Here is a 24,920-nt window from a genome sequence, read left to right on the forward strand (position 1 = left end):
AAAAGTGCTTTCTGCCTTTCGCTTAACTTTCACAGAACTTTTTTTTCACTTTTTCTGTCAAAATGTTGCAGAATACTACATTTTTTCACTTGAGTACTTTGACTTCAATTAAACAGACCTTCCTTCCACCTAAAGTTAGACCCTTATAAAAACTACAATTGACTAAGAGACCGGAAAGGACTAAAAATAATAACACAAATATCTCTTAGTCATCAAGTTACGGATTTTATATTAAAAGTACATAAGTACACAGGCACTATCGAATACACAATATGTATACAAAAATATTCTATCATTAAACGTAGTACTAAGAAGAGTTTGCACAAGCGCAATATGTACAACAGAGTTTTATGTAGAGTTTTAAAAGTAACACAAACTTAAGTGGACAAGAAGTCCACACATATGAATGCTGCAGGGTACGATCTTGTGTCAATTTGACACATTGATAAACCGCCAGCGTCTTAGATGTTCGAAATGAGACGAGCACTGGTTAAAATTCAGCCTGGGAGAGTTTCATTAATACACCAATCCGTTTGTTATATTACCTCTTATGCTAGAACGATAAAGCTATAATTATTCCACCTGCACAACGCATCCTTCACGGTTCTACCTCGAGTCTTATTTCGCGACATTGTACGGCTTCGTTCCATCTGTACCGCAAAAAATGAGAACGAAAAGATTTTTCCTTATCACATTTACAGTTTACAATTTCTCCCATCTAACTATAACTTAGTAAAATATAATTTTATACACAACATAGCCGAACAATGTGACATCACCCGTACACAATAGACTAAACAATAAACAAATAACAACAATATTAATAATAATAATCATACATAGTATAATAATAGATCTTTTTCAATTTGATGATGTCTCGTTAATCCCGCCTGTTTTCATGATCTATAGCTGAAGTTTTTCATCAGTCAAGTACACATATTGTCGTGCAATTTCTATATAAAGTTTTTAAATTTAATTTTTATAGAAAGAAAACGAATCGGTTACATATTTAAAGTTTTAAGGATGAGAATTACGATCTTGGAAGATTTTATCATTGGCTATATTTTGGCACGTTGAATAACGCAATAAGAACGCGTTTCTCATTCGCCCGAATGCCCTGGTTTTGTACAATCCAACATTTTGATATTGAAATTGAAGAAAAGGCATTCGAAGTGAACAAATTGCCCATCAGCTGAGGGCGTCATAAAATTTTTTTTCAGACATTAACACCTTCTACAACGCTCTCAGTCGACATACGATCGCGTAAGTTACACTTTTTGGCATCGACGAATCTTTTTAATCCAGGAGCGGCCTGCCACTGTGCTTAAATTCGTCGGAGTTTTAGGGAACAGGGACGCGACAGTAGAGCTGGTGGACTTGATGGATGTCGTGTAAGTCAAATCCATGGCACCGTTCCCACTTCTTTTGAGCTGCCGAAAACGGGCTATAAGGAATCGAAATTCGACTCCCTGTCACTGTTTGCCTTTGAAAAAATGGTATTATTAGGTTTAAAATACACAAAGTTGCAAGATGACAGTTGACGAAACTGAAATTTAAATTCAAAGCTCCGGATAATTTAGATTAAATTTTTTTAAAGAAATAAAAATAAAACAATGAGAGAAGAACGAAGAACTAGACATAAAAAATGAAAAAGTCATTCAAGACATTCTATGTCAAATGGACACGCTTCTCCACATGACCATCGTCGATTAAGCTCAACATTTTTTAAAGGATTATCAAAGGTCTTGTGCTATGTGATAAGATATGAAAAAATTTTCTTGAAACGCATATCAGTCATTTCTTTAGCACAGAAACTAAAATGTTTTAATACATCAAAGAAAGTGAAGAGGCTTACCCTATCGGGATTGTACAATGGTGCATGTTGCGCCGGAAGTCGCAACGTACTGCCAAGGTCTCTCTCGGCCATTGTGTGACCATCACTGTGACTGTCCCGAGCATCTCTGTTATCCTTTCGATCGGAATTAGCTAATTTCGTGGGAGGTTGAATGGTTGTTTCACCACAGGACCTCGCTAATGTGGAACCAGCCTCTGCTAGGTCTAGTCGAAGAAGCTGATTCGCTGTTGTCTGAATTGTGGTTTCAGTACAAGATCGAGCGAGACTGGATTCAAGGTCACCTTGGAAATCGCTAGTTCGTAAAAGTTTAGTTGAAGGTTCCACCGTCGTTTCGCCACAAGAACGTGCTAACGTGGATTCAGCGTCTATTGTCCTCGTTACTGTTGCTGATACCTACAAATTAAATCATAAAAAAATATCAAATCACCCTGAAGATTATTGAACATAATTTGGCAAAATACTGGCCTCTAATTCCTTCAGTGATTCTGTGATTTTGACTCTTTTAAAAAATAAAATTTTACCTGAAAACCAGCACTGACGAGAGCTCCACCCGGAGATATTGGATTCTTTTTTACTCGAACCTCCGCTTCTTTGCAATCGTTATTATTAACTAAACTTGGTTTTCTAATACCAGGATGGACACCGCCCTCAAGATAATCAATTAATTTATGTTCTTCAACAGAGAATGTGCTCTTGATCATAGGTTTATAATTGGGTTGAGATGATTGTGGTGCTGATCGATACTTGGCACGCGGAATCATTACTGTTAAGGAACGGTCTCGCTGTTCGGTATTATTATTTGCAACTGGAATAGAGTTTAATTATTTTTCTTATAAGCGTCAGATTCAAATGCGTTTTTTGAGTTTATATTTTTATACTTATATTCTTATATTAGAAACTTACCAGGAGCAACTACCGGTACAACCTTTCTTGGTTGATGCTTAAGCTTATTGCTGGGTTTTCTGATAGGTCTCTTGGCAGGGGGAGCTGGAGCTATCATTTGTGGTGGAGGTGGTAATACATGAGGAACATGATGAGGAATTGCTAATTCGGTAACACTGCCTTCACTGCTTGTGTCTCCACCAGCACCGGTTCCAGGAATCATCGCTCGTCTGTCCCCAGAAGAACGTCTTCTTCCAGGATGACGGAAACAGGCTAAGCCAACGCAAACTGCTAATAATCCGAGTAAAATTGCTCCAGTTGTTACGAGAGCTATCAGTAACACTGAAAAATAAGTAGAAGATAATTAGAATTTAGAATTAATCATATATTCATTGTGACTAATTGTTTGTATTTGATAACAATGTACCTTTCAGATTTACTTGACACTTCTGACCAGTATGCCAAGGGAAACATTCACAAGTATTATGACCTTGAGAATTAATCACACAGCGGCCTTTGTTGTTACAGCCAGAACATCCTAATGGAGCTTGAGAACAGAATCTTCCAGGATATGTAGGATTTTCTGATAAATCAGCCCATCCTTCCTTACAAGAACACTGATATGATCCAGGTAGATTGAAGCAGACTGCATTCATCGAACAATCATGATGAGACCATCCGTCTTCTTGGATGATACATTCATCAAAGTCAGTGGCTTGTACCTAATTATAAAATTTTTATATCAATGTACGTAGATTTTGTATATATTCATGACGATTAAAGATATTCCAACAGAATAGATAAAAATGTTTACCAGGCTAAGATTCTTTGAAGCGTAGACCTCAGTACCACCTAGACTGTAGTTACTTCTGACAAGGTATTTTCGGATAACTTCTTTTAAACGTGTTTCATTTGCATTATCGAATAGATAGACATGGAACTTCACTTGCATAGGATTAGGCGCAAAGCCAGCTATTTTCACTCCTTGATAGAGATCTCGCAAATCACTTTGCATCAAAGTTCTGTCTAAAGCTTCCTTTACTGGTGGGACTAATTGCCTATATTCTGAAGAGCTGGTGTCATTCATACCATTAACGTATACAATATTGTCACGTCCGATACGATCCAGGCCAACATGAAGTGTGTACGTGTAAGTTGCTAAAGGAAAAATAATTTTTGCTGATTAAATAAGAAGGATGTACAAAAATTTTGAGAAGAAGAAAGCGCCAATGAAGAGAGTAAACATATTTGACGTTTCGCAAGTAAGGGGCCTACTTTGTCTATCGTGGTGTAGAAGATATTCGCATTTTTGTACACAATGTCGAAAGTGTCGATTTTGGGGTTTTGGTGGGAAATTATATTTTAATCTATGCTGTATCCGTTTACATATACTTATATCACGCAAGTAATCGGAATTGGGTAAATTTTGTGCTGGAAAAAAAATTTAACACATGCGCTTAAAGTTCTCGCGAACTTCAGATGACCTGAGGACTTGTTTTTCTAACCTATACGTTTCGTCCTGGACTTAAAATTTCAGAAATTTAGTGGTCCATGTACCTCTATACGTAACTCCATACCGACAAAATGTGCCATTTCTTTGCAAAACGTCACACATTGTCGAAATGGCTGATCAGAATGAGGCATATAAATTAAGATAACTATCACTCACGTTTGCATGGACGGTCAGAGAACATCCTAGCAAAACCAGGCCTACAGATACACCGCATCTCTCCATTAAACTCTGAACACATTTCAGCTTTAGAAGCTTTACACTCAGGAACACATTGGTTAATGTTAGGATGAAGAGGAATCACAGGAGCACCTAATATACCACCAGCTAATACTCTGTGAATTTCATTGCCAGCTGGATCTTGTTCATCCCGAGATACCTCGTCACCATATTCTGCTTCCACCTACAAGTTTTGATTTCAATTAAAGTATATTTATTAACTGCCAATGAAAATTAAAAAATTCGGATTTACATAAATATGACACTTGCCTCTTCAGCTCCAGGTTCTGGAGGGTTCTGGTCGCTCATGACGACAAAGATGGAATCAATGGAATCATCGTTGTCATCATCTTCATAAGATGTAGGAATGGATTGCAGAATAGTGGAAGTGATCGTGGAGATGACACTTGTCGGACGCACAAGAGTTTCTGTTATTGTTTCCACTGAGGTTGATGTTAAAGTATGTGTGTGCAAAAGCGTTCTGGTGGAAGGAGGTGATCCCAAAACTGAAGTTTGAGTTCTTGTGATGGTCAATGTCTTGAACCTTGTGAACTGCAGATTGAAAATATTGATAGAATTATTCGAATTGAGTACAATGTATTTAAGTAAACTGAATGTGATAAGTAAAGACAAATTAGATGTAACTTCCATACCTCCTTTGGCTTCATTTCGACAGTCGCAGATCCGTTATGAATAACTTCATGCACAACGGTTCCTACAATTTCCTTAACTACCGCAATATCCTCTTGTTTTGGAACCACAGGTTCTCTCATTGGTTTTTGAGTATTTGCTGGATATTTGCTAACAGAACTTTCAACCTTTGTTATGATACTGTAGACTACAGCGTTGTCAGTATTATTTTTGATATTATATCTTGTTGGCTGTATTAGTGACGGTTTTTGAACTTTGGTCGCTGAATCTCTGAGAGTACTTGTAGGTCTTCTTTCTTTTTTTTCGGAAGTTGTAGTGTAAGAAAGCGTTTCTGTTGATTCCACTCTGGTAGATGGAACAATATTTTCCATACTGGATTCAAGGAATACTGGATACTCTGGTCGTTTGGTTGATTTAAGGGTAGGTTGAGCTAGAATCAAAGTCGTAGGCGTTTCCATAGTTGCAGTCTTGCTTGATTCAATGTGATTGAATTGGGATGTTTTCTTTATTGTTGGTATAACCAAGTTGGTTGTCGAAATCGCTGAAGGTTGGATGGAAACCCTGATAAATAAAAATATAATCAAGTATGGCATGCTGAATCTCTCAGTAATACAAGAATTTCAGACAGAAATCATTACTTACTTAGACACTGGTCTTGTTTCAAAAGGTCTAGCAGTGTAAATGCTAACGTGTTCCGACTTTCTAGTTTCAACAGGTCTAAGAATTTCCGGCACGTCAATAACAACTGGTAAGTCCACGGTACCATGTACAATTGGAATTTTTGATTCTATGTCATGCATAACTGGAATGTGTGAAGTTGCGACAGCAGTTGCTATCTGAATAGATCCAGATACAGCCACAGCTGGACTCATAGAAGCTATTTCCAAAGGCTTGGAAGTTTTTACTACTGGAGATGGAGGTACCATGTCCTAATTCAAAAAAATTATATTATAATAAATATACTTATGTCATATATTAGGGAAACGTTTTATTAAAAATAAAATATTTACCTCCGATAAAATATCTGCGAGGAATGGTCTAATGTGAGAAGGTTTTGGACTTGGTGGTACCATATTAATACTTGGTGCAGGTGGTGTTGTAGGTTTATTACCAGATTCTTGCAAAGAAATATCCAAAGGTGGTGGTCTCAGGCCAGATTCATCTGCAGTGATAATTTCTGAATCAACTGGACGTTTTGTGGTCGTTATATCTACTGGTGGAGGTGACAATCCAACCACATCTGACGGATAAGGTGGTGGTTTAAGTCCCTCTTCTTGCTCTTTTTTCTTCTCTTTTTGCTTAGGTTTACTTGTGGGAACTCTAGGTGGTGGCATCATGTTTTGAGAAGGTACTTTAGGTTTGGAAGTTGTGGAATCACCCTTTCTCTGTGAACCATCATTTGCATCTTGCTTAGCATTTTCTTTCGAGTCATTGCTTGCAAAGTTAGTTTGATAAGCGGTCTCCAGTGTTTCATCATGTGGTTCTTTGTTTGGCCTAGGTTTCTTAACAAGTAAACTTGGAGGTCTTTCAGTTTGAGTTTTACTATCTTCTTCATCACCCATAGCTTCAATAGGTAAAGAGAATTGCACGTTTGGTCGTTTATGCGATTCAGATGGTTTTGAAGAACCGGATGAAACATTTATGGGTGCAGGAACTTTTGGTTTTGTTTTTGTAATAATATGTGGATATTCTGGATGAACTCGAATGCCAGATCCTTGTTCTGGTCGAGATGAGGCAGTGTGAGTTACGGTTGCTTTAGAGTTACTACTCTCATATTGAAGAGCGGGTCTTCGAGAAGGCTTTCCTAGAGTTTGATTTTTAGATCGATCGTGATTTACACTCCAATCTGGCTCTGCATTTATACTAATGACTTGACCAGGACCTGGTTGGATATGTCCTTCTCCAAAGAGAACAAACTCAGATTGATCTGGTCTGGCAGGCTGTTGTGGCCTGTTACTGAAGTTTGGAGGAGGTTTTGTAATTATCTCTGGTTGTTGAAAATTACCTGGTTGAACTTCAAGGCCACCGTAGGGTCTACTATGCCCATTAGGTTCAAAGTGTGGAATTATGGCTGGTGGTTTCAAATCAATTGTATCATCACGACCAGGTAATTTTGTGAAACTATTGACTTCATGGTACCCATACGGAGTTCCTTGAACAACACCATAAACAGGAGATCCATTTTTATGATCTTTCCAGACACCAAATGGTTTTCCTTGTATTATAGGCGTCTCATAAGGCCTTACCCCATAATGATCTCGGACATTCTGTTCAAGTCTTTGGCCATCTTTCTTATTATATTGGAAAGACACTTGTGGCTTTTGGTTATCACTCTCAGGTTTTTTATACGTATTTCGATCACGAGTGGTGGAATTTTCAATTTTTAAGTTAAAATGTTCAGTCTGAGTCTCTGATGCTTCGTTATCGTCAGAATTGTCATGATCTTCATAAGCTGTAGAAAATTTAACGTGACTAGAGGCAGAAGTCTCTGAATCTGGGACTGGCTTTTCTGCTTGGTTAGTCGATTTATGAGATTGTGAGTATTGTTTATTAGCGTTGTTCATTTGTGGTTCTGAAGATGGATTTTTGTATTCGACTGCACCTGTTGGGATGTGTTCATCAGTACGTTCTGTCTGAGTAATTAAAGGTAGCACTTTCTCTGCATTATGCGTACCCTGATAGAAATTCGAAATTGTATCCCGGTGAACAACATTATTTGAATTATCGATATTGGATGGTTGTTGCATATTTGAAACTATTTTGTAGGGAAAATCTGATTTTGTCTTCTCTGTAGAACTATTTTGTTGATTATTTCCAAAACGATTTAAAAAGTCAATTTCAGATTGTGGTTTCGGTAGCCTCTGGCTAGTCGGAAGTAGCGGTTGCCTGATTACGGGTCTTTCCACGTGAGGAGATCGATTATTCAAATGTATTGCTCCTCTCGTTGGATAACGGGGTCTGTATGAAGGCCTTGGTCGCCTTGTCAATGGATTTCTTTGTGGCTTTTGATCCAATTTCCATTTTGAGCCAATCGACACCTCATTTCCAGCATCTGAATTGCTAGAAGCAATATACTCATGGTGAGGTTTTTCGGTCGAGATTTCCGTTCTTCTTGGAGGAGTAATTTCCGTTGGGTTTTTAATCTGAAAATCTCGTCTAGGTGGAAAGTGTTGCGTCTGAAACTGAGGAGGTCTTTTAGAAACAGGCTGAGGTCGCAAATTTACTGTTTCTGGTTTGTGGTGAACCAAAATTTCGGTATGAACGTGCCCTTGTCCACTTAATGTACCAGGAACTTCCGGACGACGTATGGGATAACGTTCAAGAGGTCTTAAAATTGAAGTAGCATGTGGCTTAATAAAATCGCGATGAACTTGCACTTGTGATAACGGAATCACATGTGGTCGCTGAGAGTTATTTGGTTTCTGAGCGACTTGTTTGTAATCTTTAGGTGGTGAAGGAGGCATCATGTAATCAGCTGGATTGTTTTCTAATTCGTATTGATGTATATTTTCTCCCTGAAAATGTTAGTTAATAAAATAAATTTAGATGAAATAATACATAGTCACACAAAAAAAGAAGTTGTCTAAACTTTTGACCAAACCATGTTGGTCGTATGTTTTTGAGCTCGCTGAATCAGAATCCAGAGGCCGTTTGGCTCCATCAGGTCAGGATTTTTTTCTACCTCAAAAAACACCAAGAAGTTAGTCAAGATACCCCTTTTTGCCCATAAAAAATGTAACCCGACCACAATATTGCAGGTTTTTCGGGTCACTAGATTTGAGTATAGTGTTGATTAATCCCTGTTAAGAGACCTTCTGCTTCTAACCTCAAAACCATTAAACCCAACCTTAAAACTGCCTGCAATTAGCCAGAATAAACGATCTTCCAGTTTTAGGGGCAATATAAGCCCAAACAAAGTAATCTTATGGTTTTTTGGGTAGCTAAGTGTGGATCCGTGGTCTTCTTTTTACTCGGAAAGGTCTAATTCAATTCTTAACCTGAAAATATACCCTACCAATGGCTACATTTTCATTTTTTTCAGCTCACTTTGATTGATTCAATCTTTCCTTAAATCTGTGCCAGAAAATCACAGCTAACCTAAAAAAGTCGAACATAACCTCAAAAGACACCTCAATCCGCGAGCCTAGCCATCCATTAGTTCGAAAACGAGAAACCGCCTCGATGTTTGGACGCATACGACACTAGAAAGTCGATAAAAAACCGTTCAAATAGGATGTATTTTAAGAAGACAAATTTCAGCGTTTGTGTATCTTCCAGTTATTCGAGCCCAAATATGGATGAAAAACGTAGACAAGATTCATTTTTAGCAAAAAACTGGCTATTTGGGCTATTCCGAAATTTCTTCATAAACTCTCTAGTGTCGTATGCATCCAAACATCGAGGCAGTTTCTCGTTTTCGAACTGACGGATCGGCTAGGCTCGCGGATTGAGGTGTCTTTTGAGGTTATGTTCGACTTTTTTAGGTTAGCTGTGATTTTTGACACAAGAGAAAAAGCTCCGGATCCCCATTAAGCGATCCAAACAGCATAATATAACTTCGTTGAGAGTTATTTTGCACCTACAATGAGAAGATCGTTTATTCTGCCTAATTGGAGGCTGGTTTAAAGTTAGGTTTGGCGGTTTTGAGGTTAGGAGTAGAAAGGCTCTGAACAGAAATTAATCAGCATTATACTTAAATCTAGTGAGCCAAAAAACCTGCAACAATGTGTTCGGGATACATTTTCTATGAACAAAAAGGCTATTATGGCTATTTTTGAATGTTTTTTGAGTTTAGAAAAAATCCTGACGTCATGGGGCCAAACGGCCACCGGATTCCAATTCAGCGACCTCAAAAACATAAGACCAACATGGTCTGGTCAAAAGTTCAGAAAACTTTTTTTTGTGTGGCTATGTTATAATTATACAAATTTCCTAATTTAATTTTTTTCATCATTACCTTTGATATTGAAAATCCTGGATCGTCTTCTGGTTCAGGGTAAGGTGATGGATCGTCAAAATATTGTCCACTAATATGGGGTTCATTGTTGTCACCGAAAATCAGGGCTTGTGTACCACCTTGAGGAATAACAACATTTGCTACTTGACTTGGTTGAATATTGACGAGTAACGGTTGACCTGTTCCTCTGTCGATTACGTGCGGCACTTGGTGAACTATTGGCTCAGTTAAAGTGGGTCTTGACTCAGATTCTTGGGCAACTTCAGAGGCTCCTAAATTTGATTGCTTATTTTGAGACCAATTATGAACATTTTGATCGTCAAACCAGTGTTTATTTTTCAGGGATGTTTTCATCTGTAAAAGAAGGAATCAATAACGAATTTTCAAATGTTTTAAATTACCCTTGTATGATTTAACTATACCTGATTACTGGGCAGAGTAGGATTGAAAGGATTCTTCGAACTCCATGGTAATTTAGACTTGTCAACTTGACCCTCTCCATACTGATGTGGGTATTCTTCTGCGTTAACTCTGTTAGGGGGTCGTAATAAAGGATCATTCTCCAAAATGTCGTGTTTTGAGCTAATTCTTTTAGGGGGAGGTGGTGCTTGTGGAGGATGTCCTTGTGGTCTTTTAGAAGGATTTGAATGATGCCTACTTGGACCATTGATGTGCTGCTCATAAATCTGATACGCTGGAATTATTTCAAGTTGATCATTACTAAATTGGGAGATATCTCTATGTCTTGAATCGTCTCGGTTATCTTCAACAACTTCGAGAACAGGATGTACTGGAATATTAGGAACTGAAATAGGTGGCGGCTTCATGCCAATATTCTGATCTTCCTGCCCAAATGTGTGTGGTGGGCTGGGTCCCAGTTTTCCTGGTTTTCCGATGATTACATCACTGTTTGCTGTGATTACTTCCCCAGGAGATATTGGTATTCCATCAGCAAGACTGGCTGTTACTTTGTGACGTGTCTCTGGGATGTGGTTGTGGTTCACATTCACCAGATGTGCTGTTATAAAAAATAGGCTTGTAGTCCACACATTATTTATAAAAAAACAGATGAGACTTATTCATAAATGAACACTCATATGTAACTCACCAATATTTTGACTTTCGGCGGTTTCTATGTCTCCATCAGCAAATTCAGCAACAGGAATATAAATGGGTGCTCTTGGGGTTGTTGTTTCTGGAGCTTCAGTTGTTAATGCTGCGGGTACTACTGGTGCTGCTGCAGTATCGTTTCTACGATTAGCTGATTTTCCTTGTAGTAAACCCGCCATCGCAGTGATTACTGGTCCCAAAGCCGATAGACTATTGATTCCAAGAGATCCTAAGCTTAAAAGATTGCTCACTTGAAGGTCTGAGCTTTGTGAAGGTTTTTTATTTTGAACGTTCACTGCCTCAGGTGGCACGCTTTCTCCCTGTAGTAATCATTCAAGTATAATGAAATATTTTACAGCTACTTGTATAATGAAAAAAGGGGAGAATTCTTTACCTGAATAGAAGACTCTTGTTCCTCGGGTAAGAAGGTTGAATCTTCTAATTCTGATGTACTTGGATTGTTTGATGAAGCAAGTCCAGGTTGATTTTCTGGTACCTTTTCAATATTTTCATTACTAGCTGTTGCAACCATATCGTATGAATTGCTACTCAATGTGGGGTCGATTTCCTCTTCATCATCGAAGAAAATAATCGTGGATCCAGTCACGACGTTCTTCACAGGATCAGAATGCTGAGCCGTTGTTAGGAGAGCATTCATATATCCGGCTTCAAGTAAACTTGGCTCAATTGATTCAGTGACAACATTCTCCACGATGTGAGATCGTGATGAGATCGTAGTTGCAGTTTTCCCGTCCAGACCCGCCTGAGAGCAGGAAAAAAGAAAGTATCGTTACTGGATGGATTCTCGAACGCCTCTTAAATCTTTATAGTGCACTCTGCTCAAATTGCACTTTATTGCTGACATAATCAGTGTAGAAAGTTGAGATGTTGCTTTCAAAATAATTTACTTTCTGCATTTTTTATTATTGAATTTGAAAAAAGTACGAATAATTTCGAAAAATGGTTTTCTTGTTAGGGAAGTAAGATTGAGGATAAGTACCTGAAGTAGTGTTGTAAAATATGTAAAGGTCGTCAAGTAGGTCTTAGTAGCGTATATTTTAATGGGATCAGGAGTTTGATTAACAGGAACAGACTTGATGGAAGTAAGCTTTGGTGCTTTTTCTAAGACATAGTCAGTAGAGGTTGCGATGTTAGTTTTAATGACAGTACTATCTTTTTCCAAGAAGGTGTTAAAATAGGTGTAGGTAATGTAATAAGTCTTGGTAATGTCTGGTGTGGGACTTTCATTTTCATCCAATGCCGTCAGAGTAGTTTCAACGCTGATAGGTGGAGGTGGTGGTGCAGACTCCGTTATTATTAGCTGAAAAGCGAGTAAATACCTAATAAACATCAGTCACTTTCTATACGAATGGCAAAGGTCATCGCCTACTTTTCGAAGACACGAAGCCTTTCGCTTGTCGAAGAGGTGCAGGAGAGAAGTTAACAAGAAGTTATGCCTACCTGAGTCACGGTCTCGCTCATCATTTCCATTCTAGTTCGCCCATCTTCCATAACTGTCTTTTCCAGAACTCTCGTGCTCAAATAAGTGTTTGTTTCTGGCCTTGGTGCTTCCGATGGCTCAAGTATCATGTCCAAGTAATATTGAGGAGCAGTTACTGTATTTGTAATGACCCTCGAACTACTTTCTAGAGCATTATTTTCATCGGGATGATCCGTATTTAGTGTTAAATAGGAGTATGTTGTTTTAAAGATTTCAGTGCGCAAAGTGGGTGAAGCTTCCAGTGTGTATGCAGCAGCTTCTGAGGCTGGCTTTCTGTGGCGCTCTTCAGTTGCGGTATTAGCAATAACCTTAAATAAAATTAATTGTACATTTTTGATTCACAACTGATTTCTGATTGAAAAAACGAAATACAAAGATAATCATTTTCTTATTTGTTAGAAAAATTTCATATAAATTAAATTTATAATAAATAATCACCTGTTGATCAGTAGACACAATTGTCAAACCATCCTTCGTAATTGTATTAAGGTAGGTGAATGTTGTTGTGCAAGTTTTAGTGACAAACTCATTGGGCTTTTCTTGCGGAAGAAGCATAACAACTGTATCTGATAAGGTTAATGTCGGTTGAGGATTAGAATTCTCCCACCTAAGAGCTGGCGTCGGTCCTGCCACGATGACTTCCACACCGTTGGACATGACTCTTGTCGCGAGATTAAACTTTCGTCCTTCCCCTTCCCCCTCACCTTTATCCTCCTTTCCTGTGTATTCTGTCATTCATATCTTTATTTATTACAAAACCACCACATTATCGACTTAAGAGAACTACATTCTATATTCCCATAATATGGCTCGTGACATTAATTCTACCGACCTTCAATTGATTGGACCCTTAATTATTTTCGAAAAGATAACATTATTAATGAATTTAAATAGTTTGATATAGTTGTGTAAAACATATCCTTGACTGCGCTAAATTTTGAGAAAAAATAAATCTGATACTTTACTGGAAGAATGATGAAAAACTGTAAGAATAGAACCTAATAGGAATCACTTTAAAGTATTGAAAATATAGTATATACAGCAGCTTGCCTTTTATATGTACAATTTATACAGACATAATAGTTTAAAGAAAATATTTATACAAATAGAAGTAATTAGTTTGAAGTTCTTACTACCATACTGTAGTTTATTTCAGTTGAAAATATGTTAAAGAAGTTGTAAAGATCGAGATTATTGTAAATGAAAACACAAAAATAAAAATATCTACTGTTTCGATAACAGATTTTTAACCCTAGAAGTGCAAACTTGCTTTGTCGTACTTTATTTTTCATTGTCATAAATTTTGCGGATGAAATGTGCACAGTATACGCTTCCAAGTTTAAACTAAATCTTAAAGGGAAGAATATAAGTTCGAAAAATTTCAGAAATCGTAAGCTTCCAAAGTTGGCAGCACATCGATGTGTATTTTAATTTCACTAACCACCAATTAAACATATTTCTAAAAGTATAAGGTATGTACAAGACTATTATATACATAAGAATTTCAAAAGATGTATTTACATATTTCAGTTTAGTACTTGAATATAGATAAGAATTCTAAAATAGAAAAAGTGAAAAGTGAAAAGAGATAGTAAAGAAGATTTGAAAATTTGTCAGCAACTTTGGAAACTGCCAATATCACGATTTTTCATCAGTCATTTCGTGGGGTAAACAACTTAATGTAATCGTGACATAAAGAGTGTTCCCAGATGAACAATTTAACTTCTCAAAATTATATAAAGAAATAAAAAACCAGAGTAGAGAAAGCAATATTAAATTTTTATGGTAGCTTCGGAAAAATTTTATTTAGTTAATTGTGAGTAGCTATTTTGTTGATCTGGGAATATGAAAGGGATACTCACCAGTAATAAGTTCTAGATTAGTGTCGAATGTCGCGACGCTGGTTGTCATTTCCGCGGAAGGAGTCACTGTCACTGTTATAGGTACTGTCAAAGTTAGCGTCGTGACTCTCGGTCTAATGGTAGTAGACGAGGTAACTTCGGTCTCTAGTCCGTTAAGTTTCGTCACAACATACGTGTATGTTCTCAGTCTTGTTGACGTAACAATTGTTTCAGTATAATAGATGCTAGTTATCAATTCTGGTGTTGGAACCACCAGACCAGAAAATGGTGATGACGGTAATACCGAATCGATTAGCGGCTTAGACGCGAAAATTGGTGGAAAATCGGGACGAGAGAGAGACAAATACAAGTCATCAGACAGTCCGGCTTCAATATCTTCTGGAGTTGGCGATGTAAAAGTTGTTGTTAATTGCGGAACTGGGGGGGAGCCCTCAAGAATGGTCATTTTTAAAGCAGTCTTGATTTTACTGCTTTCCAAAACGTAAGAGGATTCAGTATCCAAGGGTATGACGCTGGGAATGTCAGAGTCATCGAAGTTTGTGAAGTAATCACTATCGGAGAGTGTTGAAGATTGAAGATCAAATAACTCTTCAACCTCATCAGATGATATAATATCAGGATATCTTTCTAAGGGCTTGACAGTTAAATTATCATCAGAATCTTCGAGAGAAGGTTCAGTGGTTGTCGAATCAAGTAGAGTGGTAGACTCATCACTAATGATCGAAGGAACGGTTTCCTTGTCAAATTGTGGCGTGGTGTTGACAGGTTCAGGTTGTTCGGTACTCGTAGATTCAGCAAGAGAGATCTCGGAAACTGATTTTTCACCAGTTTCTTCGGTGGTATCACTGCTTGTGGTTTTAGATTTTTCAAGCAGAGTGTCATTAATTTCGATAGGAGCCAATGTAGTGTCGAGATCATCGTAAGTTGTTGAATCATATTCAGATGTGTTAAAATCACCGTATGAAGATTCAGTTGTTGTAAATACATCAAGTGATAAAGGTTTTTCGGAAATAGTTTTATTTGTTGTCTCAGGCAGTTGTTCTGTCGTAAGAATTTCTTTTGTAACAGACCCCAGGTCTTCAGATTTCTCTGTAATAGATACATCTTCCATTTTCGTCAGCAAGCTTTCATCATTTCGGGCAGGAGTAGTTTCAATTCTACTTATATATTCCACATCTCCCACATTGGCTTCATCATCATCAGGAACATCAACATCATCATTATAATCATAATTATCATCATCATCACCATTATCACCATTATCGCCTTGTGCAGTAGGAAAGAAAAAGTTATCGGTTATTATGACCGGAGAATCTACAGCAGATGTCTTAGTATCTTCTTTCAATTTATATTCTAGATCCGAAATCTCACCCTCATGTGACGGTTTATTTTCAATAGTATTTGGAGTTTCCTTTAATTTAGGGGTAAACACATTAGGGTCCTCTGTATTTGATATATCTTCATTTTCAGGATATTCTTCATCTTCATCATCAGATGGGGCTGTAAAGAATCCAGTCGTAATAATAGCCAAGGTTGGTGAAGGCTGTGGAATTGGTCTTACTGAAACAAGTTTCTTTCGGGTAACTCTTTCTCGGTGGAAAGTCGAAACTGTATTAGGTCTAATTTTTCTTCTCCGAGTAATTGTTACCTTGTGTTTCCCTAAATCTGTCGATTGGAAGTCTATATTTGGCAATTCGTTAACGTATGCAGAAGATTGCAGGGGCCCTAAGGTACGTACGCGAGTAACAACAATTCTTCTTGGTGTATGTGAGCGAAGTTCACTAACTTGGATTGCTTCAAAACTTTTCGTGTAAGGTTCCAAAGGTCTACGTCTAACAACAGTTCGAGCATGTTGCCTCCCATTTCTACTTCGCACCACAGGAACCCGAACACGAACTCTTTTTGGTTGGTTTTCTTCCATCGCATCATAGTTATAATTTTGTACCCTTCCAGCAAGTGTGTCATCTATGTCATCAGGATGCTTCTCTGGCGAGAACATACTTTGTTCCAGGTAGTAAAGCTTCCTCTTTCTATTAGCCTCATCGAGTGAAACTTGGTATTCATCTGAAAAGGCATTTTTCCATTTTCCTCATGTTGATATGCATGTATGGTTTATCGCGATTTAATCGTGACACTCTTTGTTCAAAGTCTCCGAAGCAATTTGTCATGATATAAGATTTGCGAGGTCGCAAAGGTAGACAACATTTGTTTTGGTGTTTAATATCGATGGCATAAAATTTGTATTGTGTCGGAGAGCTAGTACGTCGTGTAGGCGCGCGTGCGGCGGTGGCAATAATAATGGTTACAATAGCTCAAGGCTGTTAGTGAGGTATACGTGGGATGACGCATGAACAGGAACTCGGGAAAAGAGCGAAATAAGACTCGAAAGAAAGAAAGAGTAAATAGAAAAAGAAAGGATAGGAAAAGAGCTAGGCAGATCATCTACTAAACTTATTTGCAAAATTTTTGGAAATGAAATATTGAGAAACACGTATTCAGAAAAAAAAACTTCCGTATGAATGTTGACTGTTCTGATCGTTTTATTCATTGGAAATTGTTGAAAGAAGGATACGTTTATATTTTTTTAAACTTTGGCGCCTTCATATTACTTTAAATAGTTTACGCCCATATTCGAACAATATTCATTCGAGCAGTAGATTGCTTATAGGGAAAGATTAAATGTACACAAGTTCATCATCGATGATTGAGCGAAGAGGAAATGTTTATGATGAATTTGAGGATGAGAGGGAAATGATGTATGGCTACACAACATAGGCTTAGGTATATATGGACGTGGAAATGTGCCGTCCTACGTCACCCACTACACTCTCAAGACTCTGAGTCGGCGTATAATCAGCTGGCTCCTCGCTTCCAGCTACGATATTACCTTCTGATTCTGATGCAAAAGGCAAAGATGAGTGTAAGGATGCAGTTGCTTGTACATCTACATATCTTCTTTTTCTTGGTGCACTACTCTCTTCACCGATTTTCACAGTACTTAAAACTGTACTGAACTCTCCTGGCCTCCGACCGGAAACAAAGAGAGTTATAACACTTGATTGAGGTGCGGCTGGTCCAACTGTTTCCTTTTTATCAGTGGCTTTACTGGCACCTTTGTTTCGAACTCGTGATCTTGCAGGCGATTCTGTCTCTTCTTCAATTGAATCATCATAGTTGTCTGGCTTGTAGTCAAAATCAGCTGGTTGGTATCTCCGCTCAACTTCTCCTGGTAATGTATTGCTCTGCGAAGCTAATGGAGCTGCTGCAAAAAGCGGATCCAACAATGGATTTGGCTGTTGCTGTGAACCAGGTTGTTGTAGGAGGTATAGCAATGAATTAAGGTTCGCTGCTGGTATTGCGGCAGTTGGCGTCACTACAACTGTATCAGTAATATATTCTGTCGCAGTGACAACAGCAGTAGAAGAATCTACAATCGTAGTCAAAATTTCCTTCCCACGGAATGTTAAAGGGATAATAGTACTTTGAAGATTAGTGATGGTTGTTACATAAGATGTAGTGCGTGTATCAAACCGCGTAGTCGGGGTAGCCTGTGAAGGCATTCCACCTAGCAATGCATTTTGTTGACCCAACTGACCAAGAAGTAATTGTGACAATAGAATATTTGCCAATGGGGAGTTTGCACCAGGAAGGGAAGGCTGAATGGTAGATACAACATTTTCTACTGAATAAATGGTTGAAGGTATAATGACGGATTGAGACGCTCTGCGACCGCCCAAAGTAGTTAAAGTATAAGAGACTCGTGATGTGGGCTTCTCATGCAATAAGAATCGGGTTACTTCAACTTGGCCCTGTGGATTAGTTGATGTAATTTGACTTGCTATTACAACAAGTGGGTTCCCATCTCCTCCAAGGAGAGTACTGTACAATTCAGGAGCCAACACCTGAGTACTAGGTTGTGCTGTAACAATGTTTCGCTTCTCGGTTATTCCATTATTAACAAAAGGTACTGTTACTTCAACAGGCACGTAATGAGTCACAGTAATAGTTCCATCAGTGTCAGGATAAACGAATCCTGCTTCTCTAAAATCTTCATGAGAACCACCTCTTGATCTAGATGGTAATCTTCTGTTACTGTTGCGATTACTGCCAGGTCGAGATGAAGTTCGCGAATTAGAAAGCCTTCTTGAAGAGTCTCTAGTAGATCCACTCCTCAATCTAGAACTGGTTTTGGGTCTAGTTGATGATGTATTGGGCCTTTTATAAGTTGGTCTGTTTGAAACATCCTTTTCTCTTAAAGTAAACTGTCGTGAAGATCCCGATACAGGCGAAGGTTTTACGCGAGGTGAATTACTTCGGTTTGATGAGGGCTTTGTTCTTGCGCGAAGATTAATGCCTTCGCTGGATTCTACTGATAATTTTTGAGTACCTGTAACAGGTTTGTTGGAATTTGGACTAGGTCTTGACGAAGGGAGTGATCTGCCACGGGTTCCGTATTTCGAGTACTTTGATGAAGTTTTGCTAATGTCTTCGTCACTTGATGCCACATCCGAATCCAACCTGTCTTCTAGTTTAGCTTGTGGTTGAGACGTTGGTCTACGAAAGCGATTGCTGTATGACCTCAATTGGCTTGCTTCACGACGAGTTCTTCGAGCTCTTCCATATCCATTAAATGGTCTGATTTGAACAGGTCTTTTATAAGACTTATCTGTCCGAGAGGTATTACGAGCTGGAGGAGTCTCCTCATGCTCTGAACCCTCATAGTCGTTATCAGATATTTCTTCTACTGGATCATCTTCCAAATTATCTGTATTATCAGCTTCAAAATGCTGGGTTACGCTTTCAGTGACTGCTTCAGGTTCAGGTGTCTTGCCAAAAAGTCCTCTTCGCGGAAACAGACCAGTTTGAGTTTGTCTTGGTCTAATGGAAGGCAGAGGAGTAGTTTGCCTCAGATTTGCTCTTGTGCGACTGACAACCCCATTTTGCCTCGTTAAATTATTAGCCCTTTTTGGAGTTGTACTTGTTGTTCGCGAAGTAATATTTGCTCTAGAAGGTCCACTTCCTAGAAGAGGTCTACTACGGAATCTCAGTAGAGGATTTGTCGATCTTCTTGGAGATTCGGTAGTTGTCTGCAAAGCAGGTGTAACCGTCACGTCTTCATCAGTAATTGTGTAAGGAGTTTCCTCCGTTACTATAGTTGTTGCAGTAAATTCGTTTGCATTGTCTTCTTGATCCTCTTGACGAACAGTTGACGAGACCTTGGCTAATGTTGAAGATGGTCTAATTCCAGGCCTGTTGTATCTACTGGACGCTCCAGGGTAAACTGAACTAGATACAATACGAGAAGCTGGTCTGGCTGAAGAACCTCTTACAGAAGATGGTCCTCTTCTACTTCCAGAAAAGGCTGATGAAGACGTTATTCTGCCTTGAGCTCTGCCTCTTGTACTTCCCAATGGAGCTCCAGAGGTAAATGCAGAACTTGCTGTTGCTGAAACTCTTCTGCCAGAAAATCTTCTAGAACTTGATGGAGATAAAGTTGATGAGTAAGGACCAATCGGCGAAGTCACCCTTCCTCTAGAAGAAGCATACCTGTTAGCTTTTCCTGCCAATGTTGCAGTGACTGTAGGGGTAACATCTGATCGCGTAATTGTTGTAGCACCTTGGGCATTTTTCCTTTTCGGAGCGAAGGTGGGTCTGTTTCTAGATGCAAATGGTCTTATGACAGGAGTGAAGGTCCTCTTCCTACTGGAAAAGGTCAACCTAGATTTTTTTGTATTTTTCTGACCCTCTTCATCCTCCTCTTCTTCTTCGTCTTCCTCTTCATCTTCCTCTAATTCATCTTCGTTATTGGAAGTAGTATCTTCTGATAAAGAGGATTGAATGACAGCTGGTGAAGGAGAAATATCGGTTACTCCTGTTGCATGATTAGGTTTAAAAGTTGCAGTTGGAGCCAATATATAAGCTGAGCTAGGATTTGTCAAGTAACTAGATGTACTTTCGATAATTTGAGCATATCTTCCATCGATACTGGTACCAATAACCTTCGATTCATAAAATATTGAGGTATCGTTGGTAACAATATTTCCTTGAATCAATCTCACTAAACCTGTACGATGTCCACGAACTGGAAAATGTGTTGCTAGTTTTGCTTCATCAATCTTCGTGCTAGATGTGCTTTCGATAACCTTGGCATAAAGACCATTGATTAAGGTACCAATTTGCTTGGTTGTGAAATAAATAGTAGAAATTTTATCTGCATCTATTATGCTTCCTTTGTTCAATGATAAGACACCAGTAGGTAAGGAAGGCGTAGCTGACGCAAAAGTTGACAAGAGTGGTGTTTCCAGTTTTGTTGAACTCTTTACAACTTGAGCGTATATACCATCAATAAAAGTTCCATACACATCTGTCATATAATGGGTTGTTGTGTCATCTACGACTTCGCTCGACCTCACAGTAGATATTAAACCCATTTTAGCTGCCTCTTTTGCTTTAGAAGGCGCAATTTCATTTAAAGACTTTTCATTTGTACCAAAAATCTGTATCGTTGGTAAAACTCCTCCTATCGCACGACCAGTAGCCTTATTCCCAGATTCATGAGGGTCGTAGACACTTGTGACAGTTTCCAATCGGCTATTCAAAATAGTAGAATCTCCTACATAAGATGTAGTGAAGTAGGTGTATGTAGTATAAAAAGTTGTTGGGTCTGGAGAAATTGTTGAAGCTAAGGCTTCAACAGGACTAGCGTTTACAGTCTCAATTCCGTTCCATGTATTTTCTATTTCTTTAGTGACTGGTTTCTCATACAAGATGGGCTTGAATGAAGCAACCTCGTTGTCAGCAGTAATTTTAAGTTCCTTTTCTTTTTCAGACTCTACGTGAATAGGAGTAGCTACTACATCAGGCCTGTATGTCATCACTGATCCAAGTTCCAAAGTTGGTGTAGGCTCAATTCCTGGTTCAACAACGTTGCTGACAGTTTCTTCACGACTAGTTGTAATTGTGTCACCTCCCTTGTAGAATGTAGTCCAGTAAGTAAAGGTTGTGAAATAAGTAACAGGCAAAGTGCTACTTTCTGCTCGAAGTGCAACAGTTGGCTGAATTGTTTCTGTAGCAACGTTTGTTACTGTTTCCAGACGACTGACAACATTTGATGCATCACCCTTGTACATGGTTGTAAAGTAAGTGAATGTTGTATAACTAGTTTGCAATAATAGGGTAGGAACAGGCTCAACATCATGGTGATTTGATTCAGAAATTTCCTGATCTTCTGGAACAATGTTTTTTTTGTCGGCTACATCTAAGAACGTTTCTCCTCCAGAACTGGAAGATGATACTACATCGGTGATCATCGATCCTAAGACTTCTCCATCGATTCGAGCGTTTGGTCTCACGTTCATTTTTTCTGTAGTAGTTTTGCTTTCAAAGTTCGTAGGCAGATTTGTGTCGAAGTCACTAACATCATCTGCTGTCACGTAATCATAACTTTCCTCTGTAGTTTCTACAGCTTCTTCTTGTACTTTTTTCGCTAACTGAAGGGCTTCTTCTTGAGATTTTTGTCTCTTTAGAGCTTCTAGATAAGCTAAAATTTCTGGGGGTGGTGACTGTTTTGGTTCCTCTGTTGCTTTGGAACTTGCTGATGCAGCTCTAACTGAAGTTGGTTGAATACTTTCAGTAACGACATTTGTGAAGATCTCGGTTCTGGTTTCTATCTCAGTTTCATCTTCGACGAAGATTGTTGTGAAGTAGGTATAAGTCGTATAATACGTTTTTTGAACTTGCTCATATGTTTTTGTGCTCGAAGCTGCACTCTCACTAGGTTCCAATTGCTTTATCTCATCGTCAACTTCTTCAGTAGTTAAATCATCTACTAATGCTGTGAGTGTGTCTTCAGTAGTTTCAATAATGGTTGAAGAAATAGGAGTCTCAGTAGTTATCTTCTGATCCTTTTTCAGCTTTGTTGATAAGATTCCTGGAACAACTCTCGTTGGAGCAATTAAAATCGATTCAGAGTCATCGAAAAGACCACTGATATCTACTGATGCACCATTTGGTCCTAATGTTTGAGTTATCACATTTGTCTCCACTACCTCGCGGCTTGATACACTCGAGGTATTTTCTTGGAAGAATGTAGTTAGATAAGTATAAGTTGTGTATAAGGTTTTAAATATTAATTCGATTTCTTGATCTTCGTTTTTAGAAATAGAAGAGCTTTCAATAATTGGAGTAGGCAGAAGCTTCTTCTTAACTTGAGGCGTAATCAGAGTTTCTAAAAGACTTGGACCAATCTGAGTCGCAGTTGGCAATATCAATTCGGTCAAGTACGTTACTTCAGATGATACAGCTTCACGAGTTTTAACAGAAGCAGTGGTTTGGTCATTTTTGCCAGGAATGAAGAACGTTGTGAAGTAGGTGAAAGTTTTAAAAATGGTTGATGGTAATAATCTTGTTGACAACGAGACTTTATCATTTGAAAGTCTTAAACTTTGATTTTTGTCAGCGCCTAATTGATTTCTTTGTGCGCCACCTTTGATACTTCTTCCCTGGGGATCTAAAGGAACGATTACATTTGAGGTATCATCTGTCGCATTGGGTTTTTTGGGTACAACGGATAAATTCGGTCGAAGCTTAGGTCTAAGTTTTGCAGAACCTCTTAATCTGAATCTAGGAGTCGTTGGAGCATTTTCAGTCGTCTCTTGGATAAGAGTAGTCAAACCGTCTTCGGTTGTTAACGCGTATTCTTCAGTATCAACTTCTGCTGTTGTGTAATCTCTAGGAGTACTATCTTCTGAAGTAGCACTGGATTCATCAGGGAAATAGTAGACGTTAGATGAGGTATGAATAACTTGTGCATAGTTTGTTCCAAAATAGGTTCCATAAATCAAACTCTTGTAGTGAGTTGTGGTTCCATCTAGAGATGCTGTGGAATCAATAACATTCAATAAACCAGTGGGTTGTAGCGAATCAGTTTTAGCATCAAGTAGAAGAGGTGCTGTTGATTCGACAGCTGTTACGTATTCTAAATCACTGATAAGACTAGGCTGTAAGTTTAGGACGTCATCATTATTCATTGTGCCTAAATTTCGTGGTGGATATCTTTCACCTTGAGGACGACTTCGCATACTAGGTAGGTCTGTTTTTTTCTGGCTAACAGAAACGTTAGTGGGTTTTATTTTGAGAACTGCAATTCCATCATCTGGTCGTAAAGTGGCATCTCCTTTGATTGTAGTTGCGGGTCGGCCGATTGGAGCTGGAGAAGTACTTGGTGAAAAAACGATGACTGTTTCCCCTACAGTCGTCGTAAAATCCGCGAAACCGTGATAAGTAACAGTTGCTAAAGACTTAGGATCTGGTTTTTTTGTGACTTCCGTCGCGGGTGTCTTGAAAATCTTTGGAACTCTAGCTCGAAAATTCTTGACTTCTTCTTCTTCATCTAAAGCGGAATCAAAAGCAAATCGAGACACGTATTCCTGTTTCACTGTGTAGGTTGGTAAGTCCTCAGCTGGTCGTACCTTAGCTGGTTTAAATTGTTGCGTGTCACTATTCAAATAATGATTCTGGTAAACATCATTTTCACTCAGACTATTTTTCTCCTCCGATTTTACTTCGGCACCAGAAGACTCGCTTGCTGAAGTTTCAATTCTTTCAATGACACTGATGGGTGCATTCTCTAACTCCACTTTATATTGCAAATCTTCCTGCGGGTCGCGAGAGGGATACACCACAAATGCACTTGAAGGGTCGGGAGAGGGTTCTCTATCGTAGAAGACTCTACTTGAGGTTGACAAAATTCTCGCGTAAAGGCGACCATTGTCTAACGTCGTACCAAGAACCTGAGTTGCATATTCGGTACTTGCACCATCTTGTACGAAAGTTCTTGCAGTCTTCGTTAAAAGACCTAAGGGTGGAGCAGATTTTCCAGGGCGGGCGGGAACAAGGAGAACCGTGGTCACTCCTTTTTTGGTAAACAGAGCCGTCAAGAAAAGCGAAAGTAGGAAATTATATGCAAAGAGAATTCAAGAAATTCATTTAAAAATATAATTGATAACAAAAAAACGAAAAAATTCCCCACAGAATGTAGAAGAATTATTTTAGCGATGGTTTTTTGCGAGGACCATTTCATTTTATTTGAGGACCCAATTCGTATTTAAAAAAATATATATCCGTTATTGTTGTAGTCGTGTCAGAAGATGCGATTCGTTTGTAGTCGAGTATTACCGTGTAGTTGATAGATATTTACAAGTTTCAGATTAAAGATAACGTATGTCGTCGGAGAGACGGAGTAGCGGACGGATGTTGGAGGCAGACGGCATCCAGTTGTTGAGAAGAGTTGAAGGCGGGGAGCAGGCGGGAACAGTAACAGAAACAGAAAAAAAGAGAGAGACGTCTTAGTAGACGAGCTTTCTTACGGCGAA

At 38.6% G+C, this 24,920-nt stretch overlaps 1 protein-coding gene across 1 annotated transcript in view; it reads right to left on the reverse strand.

The window, feature by feature from the left end:
* Positions 1-203: 203 nt before the first annotated feature.
* LOC117178876 overlaps positions 204-24,920 on the reverse strand; it is a 124,494-nt gene continuing 99,777 nt past the window's right edge. Inside the window, exons 3-22 of the mRNA XM_033370395.1 lie at positions 17,366-24,460; positions 14,548-16,635; positions 13,124-13,413; positions 12,646-12,993; positions 12,185-12,505; positions 11,579-11,947; positions 11,183-11,504; positions 10,497-11,092; positions 10,075-10,428; positions 6,128-8,632; positions 5,760-6,046; positions 5,120-5,678; positions 4,737-5,018; positions 4,407-4,650; positions 3,552-3,895; positions 3,165-3,459; positions 2,759-3,079; positions 2,377-2,660; positions 1,856-2,248; positions 204-1,483 (exon numbers count right to left, since the gene is read on the reverse strand). Of these exons, the coding sequence (XP_033226286.1) occupies positions 1,445-1,483; positions 1,856-2,248; positions 2,377-2,660; positions 2,759-3,079; positions 3,165-3,459; positions 3,552-3,895; positions 4,407-4,650; positions 4,737-5,018; positions 5,120-5,678; positions 5,760-6,046; positions 6,128-8,632; positions 10,075-10,428; positions 10,497-11,092; positions 11,183-11,504; positions 11,579-11,947; positions 12,185-12,505; positions 12,646-12,993; positions 13,124-13,413; positions 14,548-16,635; positions 17,366-24,460 (17,336 nt within the window). The 3' untranslated portion in view covers positions 204-1,444. The remainder of the gene's footprint in view (positions 1,484-1,855; positions 2,249-2,376; positions 2,661-2,758; positions 3,080-3,164; positions 3,460-3,551; positions 3,896-4,406; positions 4,651-4,736; positions 5,019-5,119; positions 5,679-5,759; positions 6,047-6,127; positions 8,633-10,074; positions 10,429-10,496; positions 11,093-11,182; positions 11,505-11,578; positions 11,948-12,184; positions 12,506-12,645; positions 12,994-13,123; positions 13,414-14,547; positions 16,636-17,365; positions 24,461-24,920) is intronic.

The sequence above is a fragment of the Belonocnema kinseyi genome, chromosome 8, assembly GCF_010883055.1.
Source record: "Belonocnema kinseyi isolate 2016_QV_RU_SX_M_011 chromosome 8, B_treatae_v1, whole genome shotgun sequence".
NCBI classification, from domain to species: Eukaryota; Metazoa; Arthropoda; class Insecta; order Hymenoptera; family Cynipidae; genus Belonocnema; species Belonocnema kinseyi.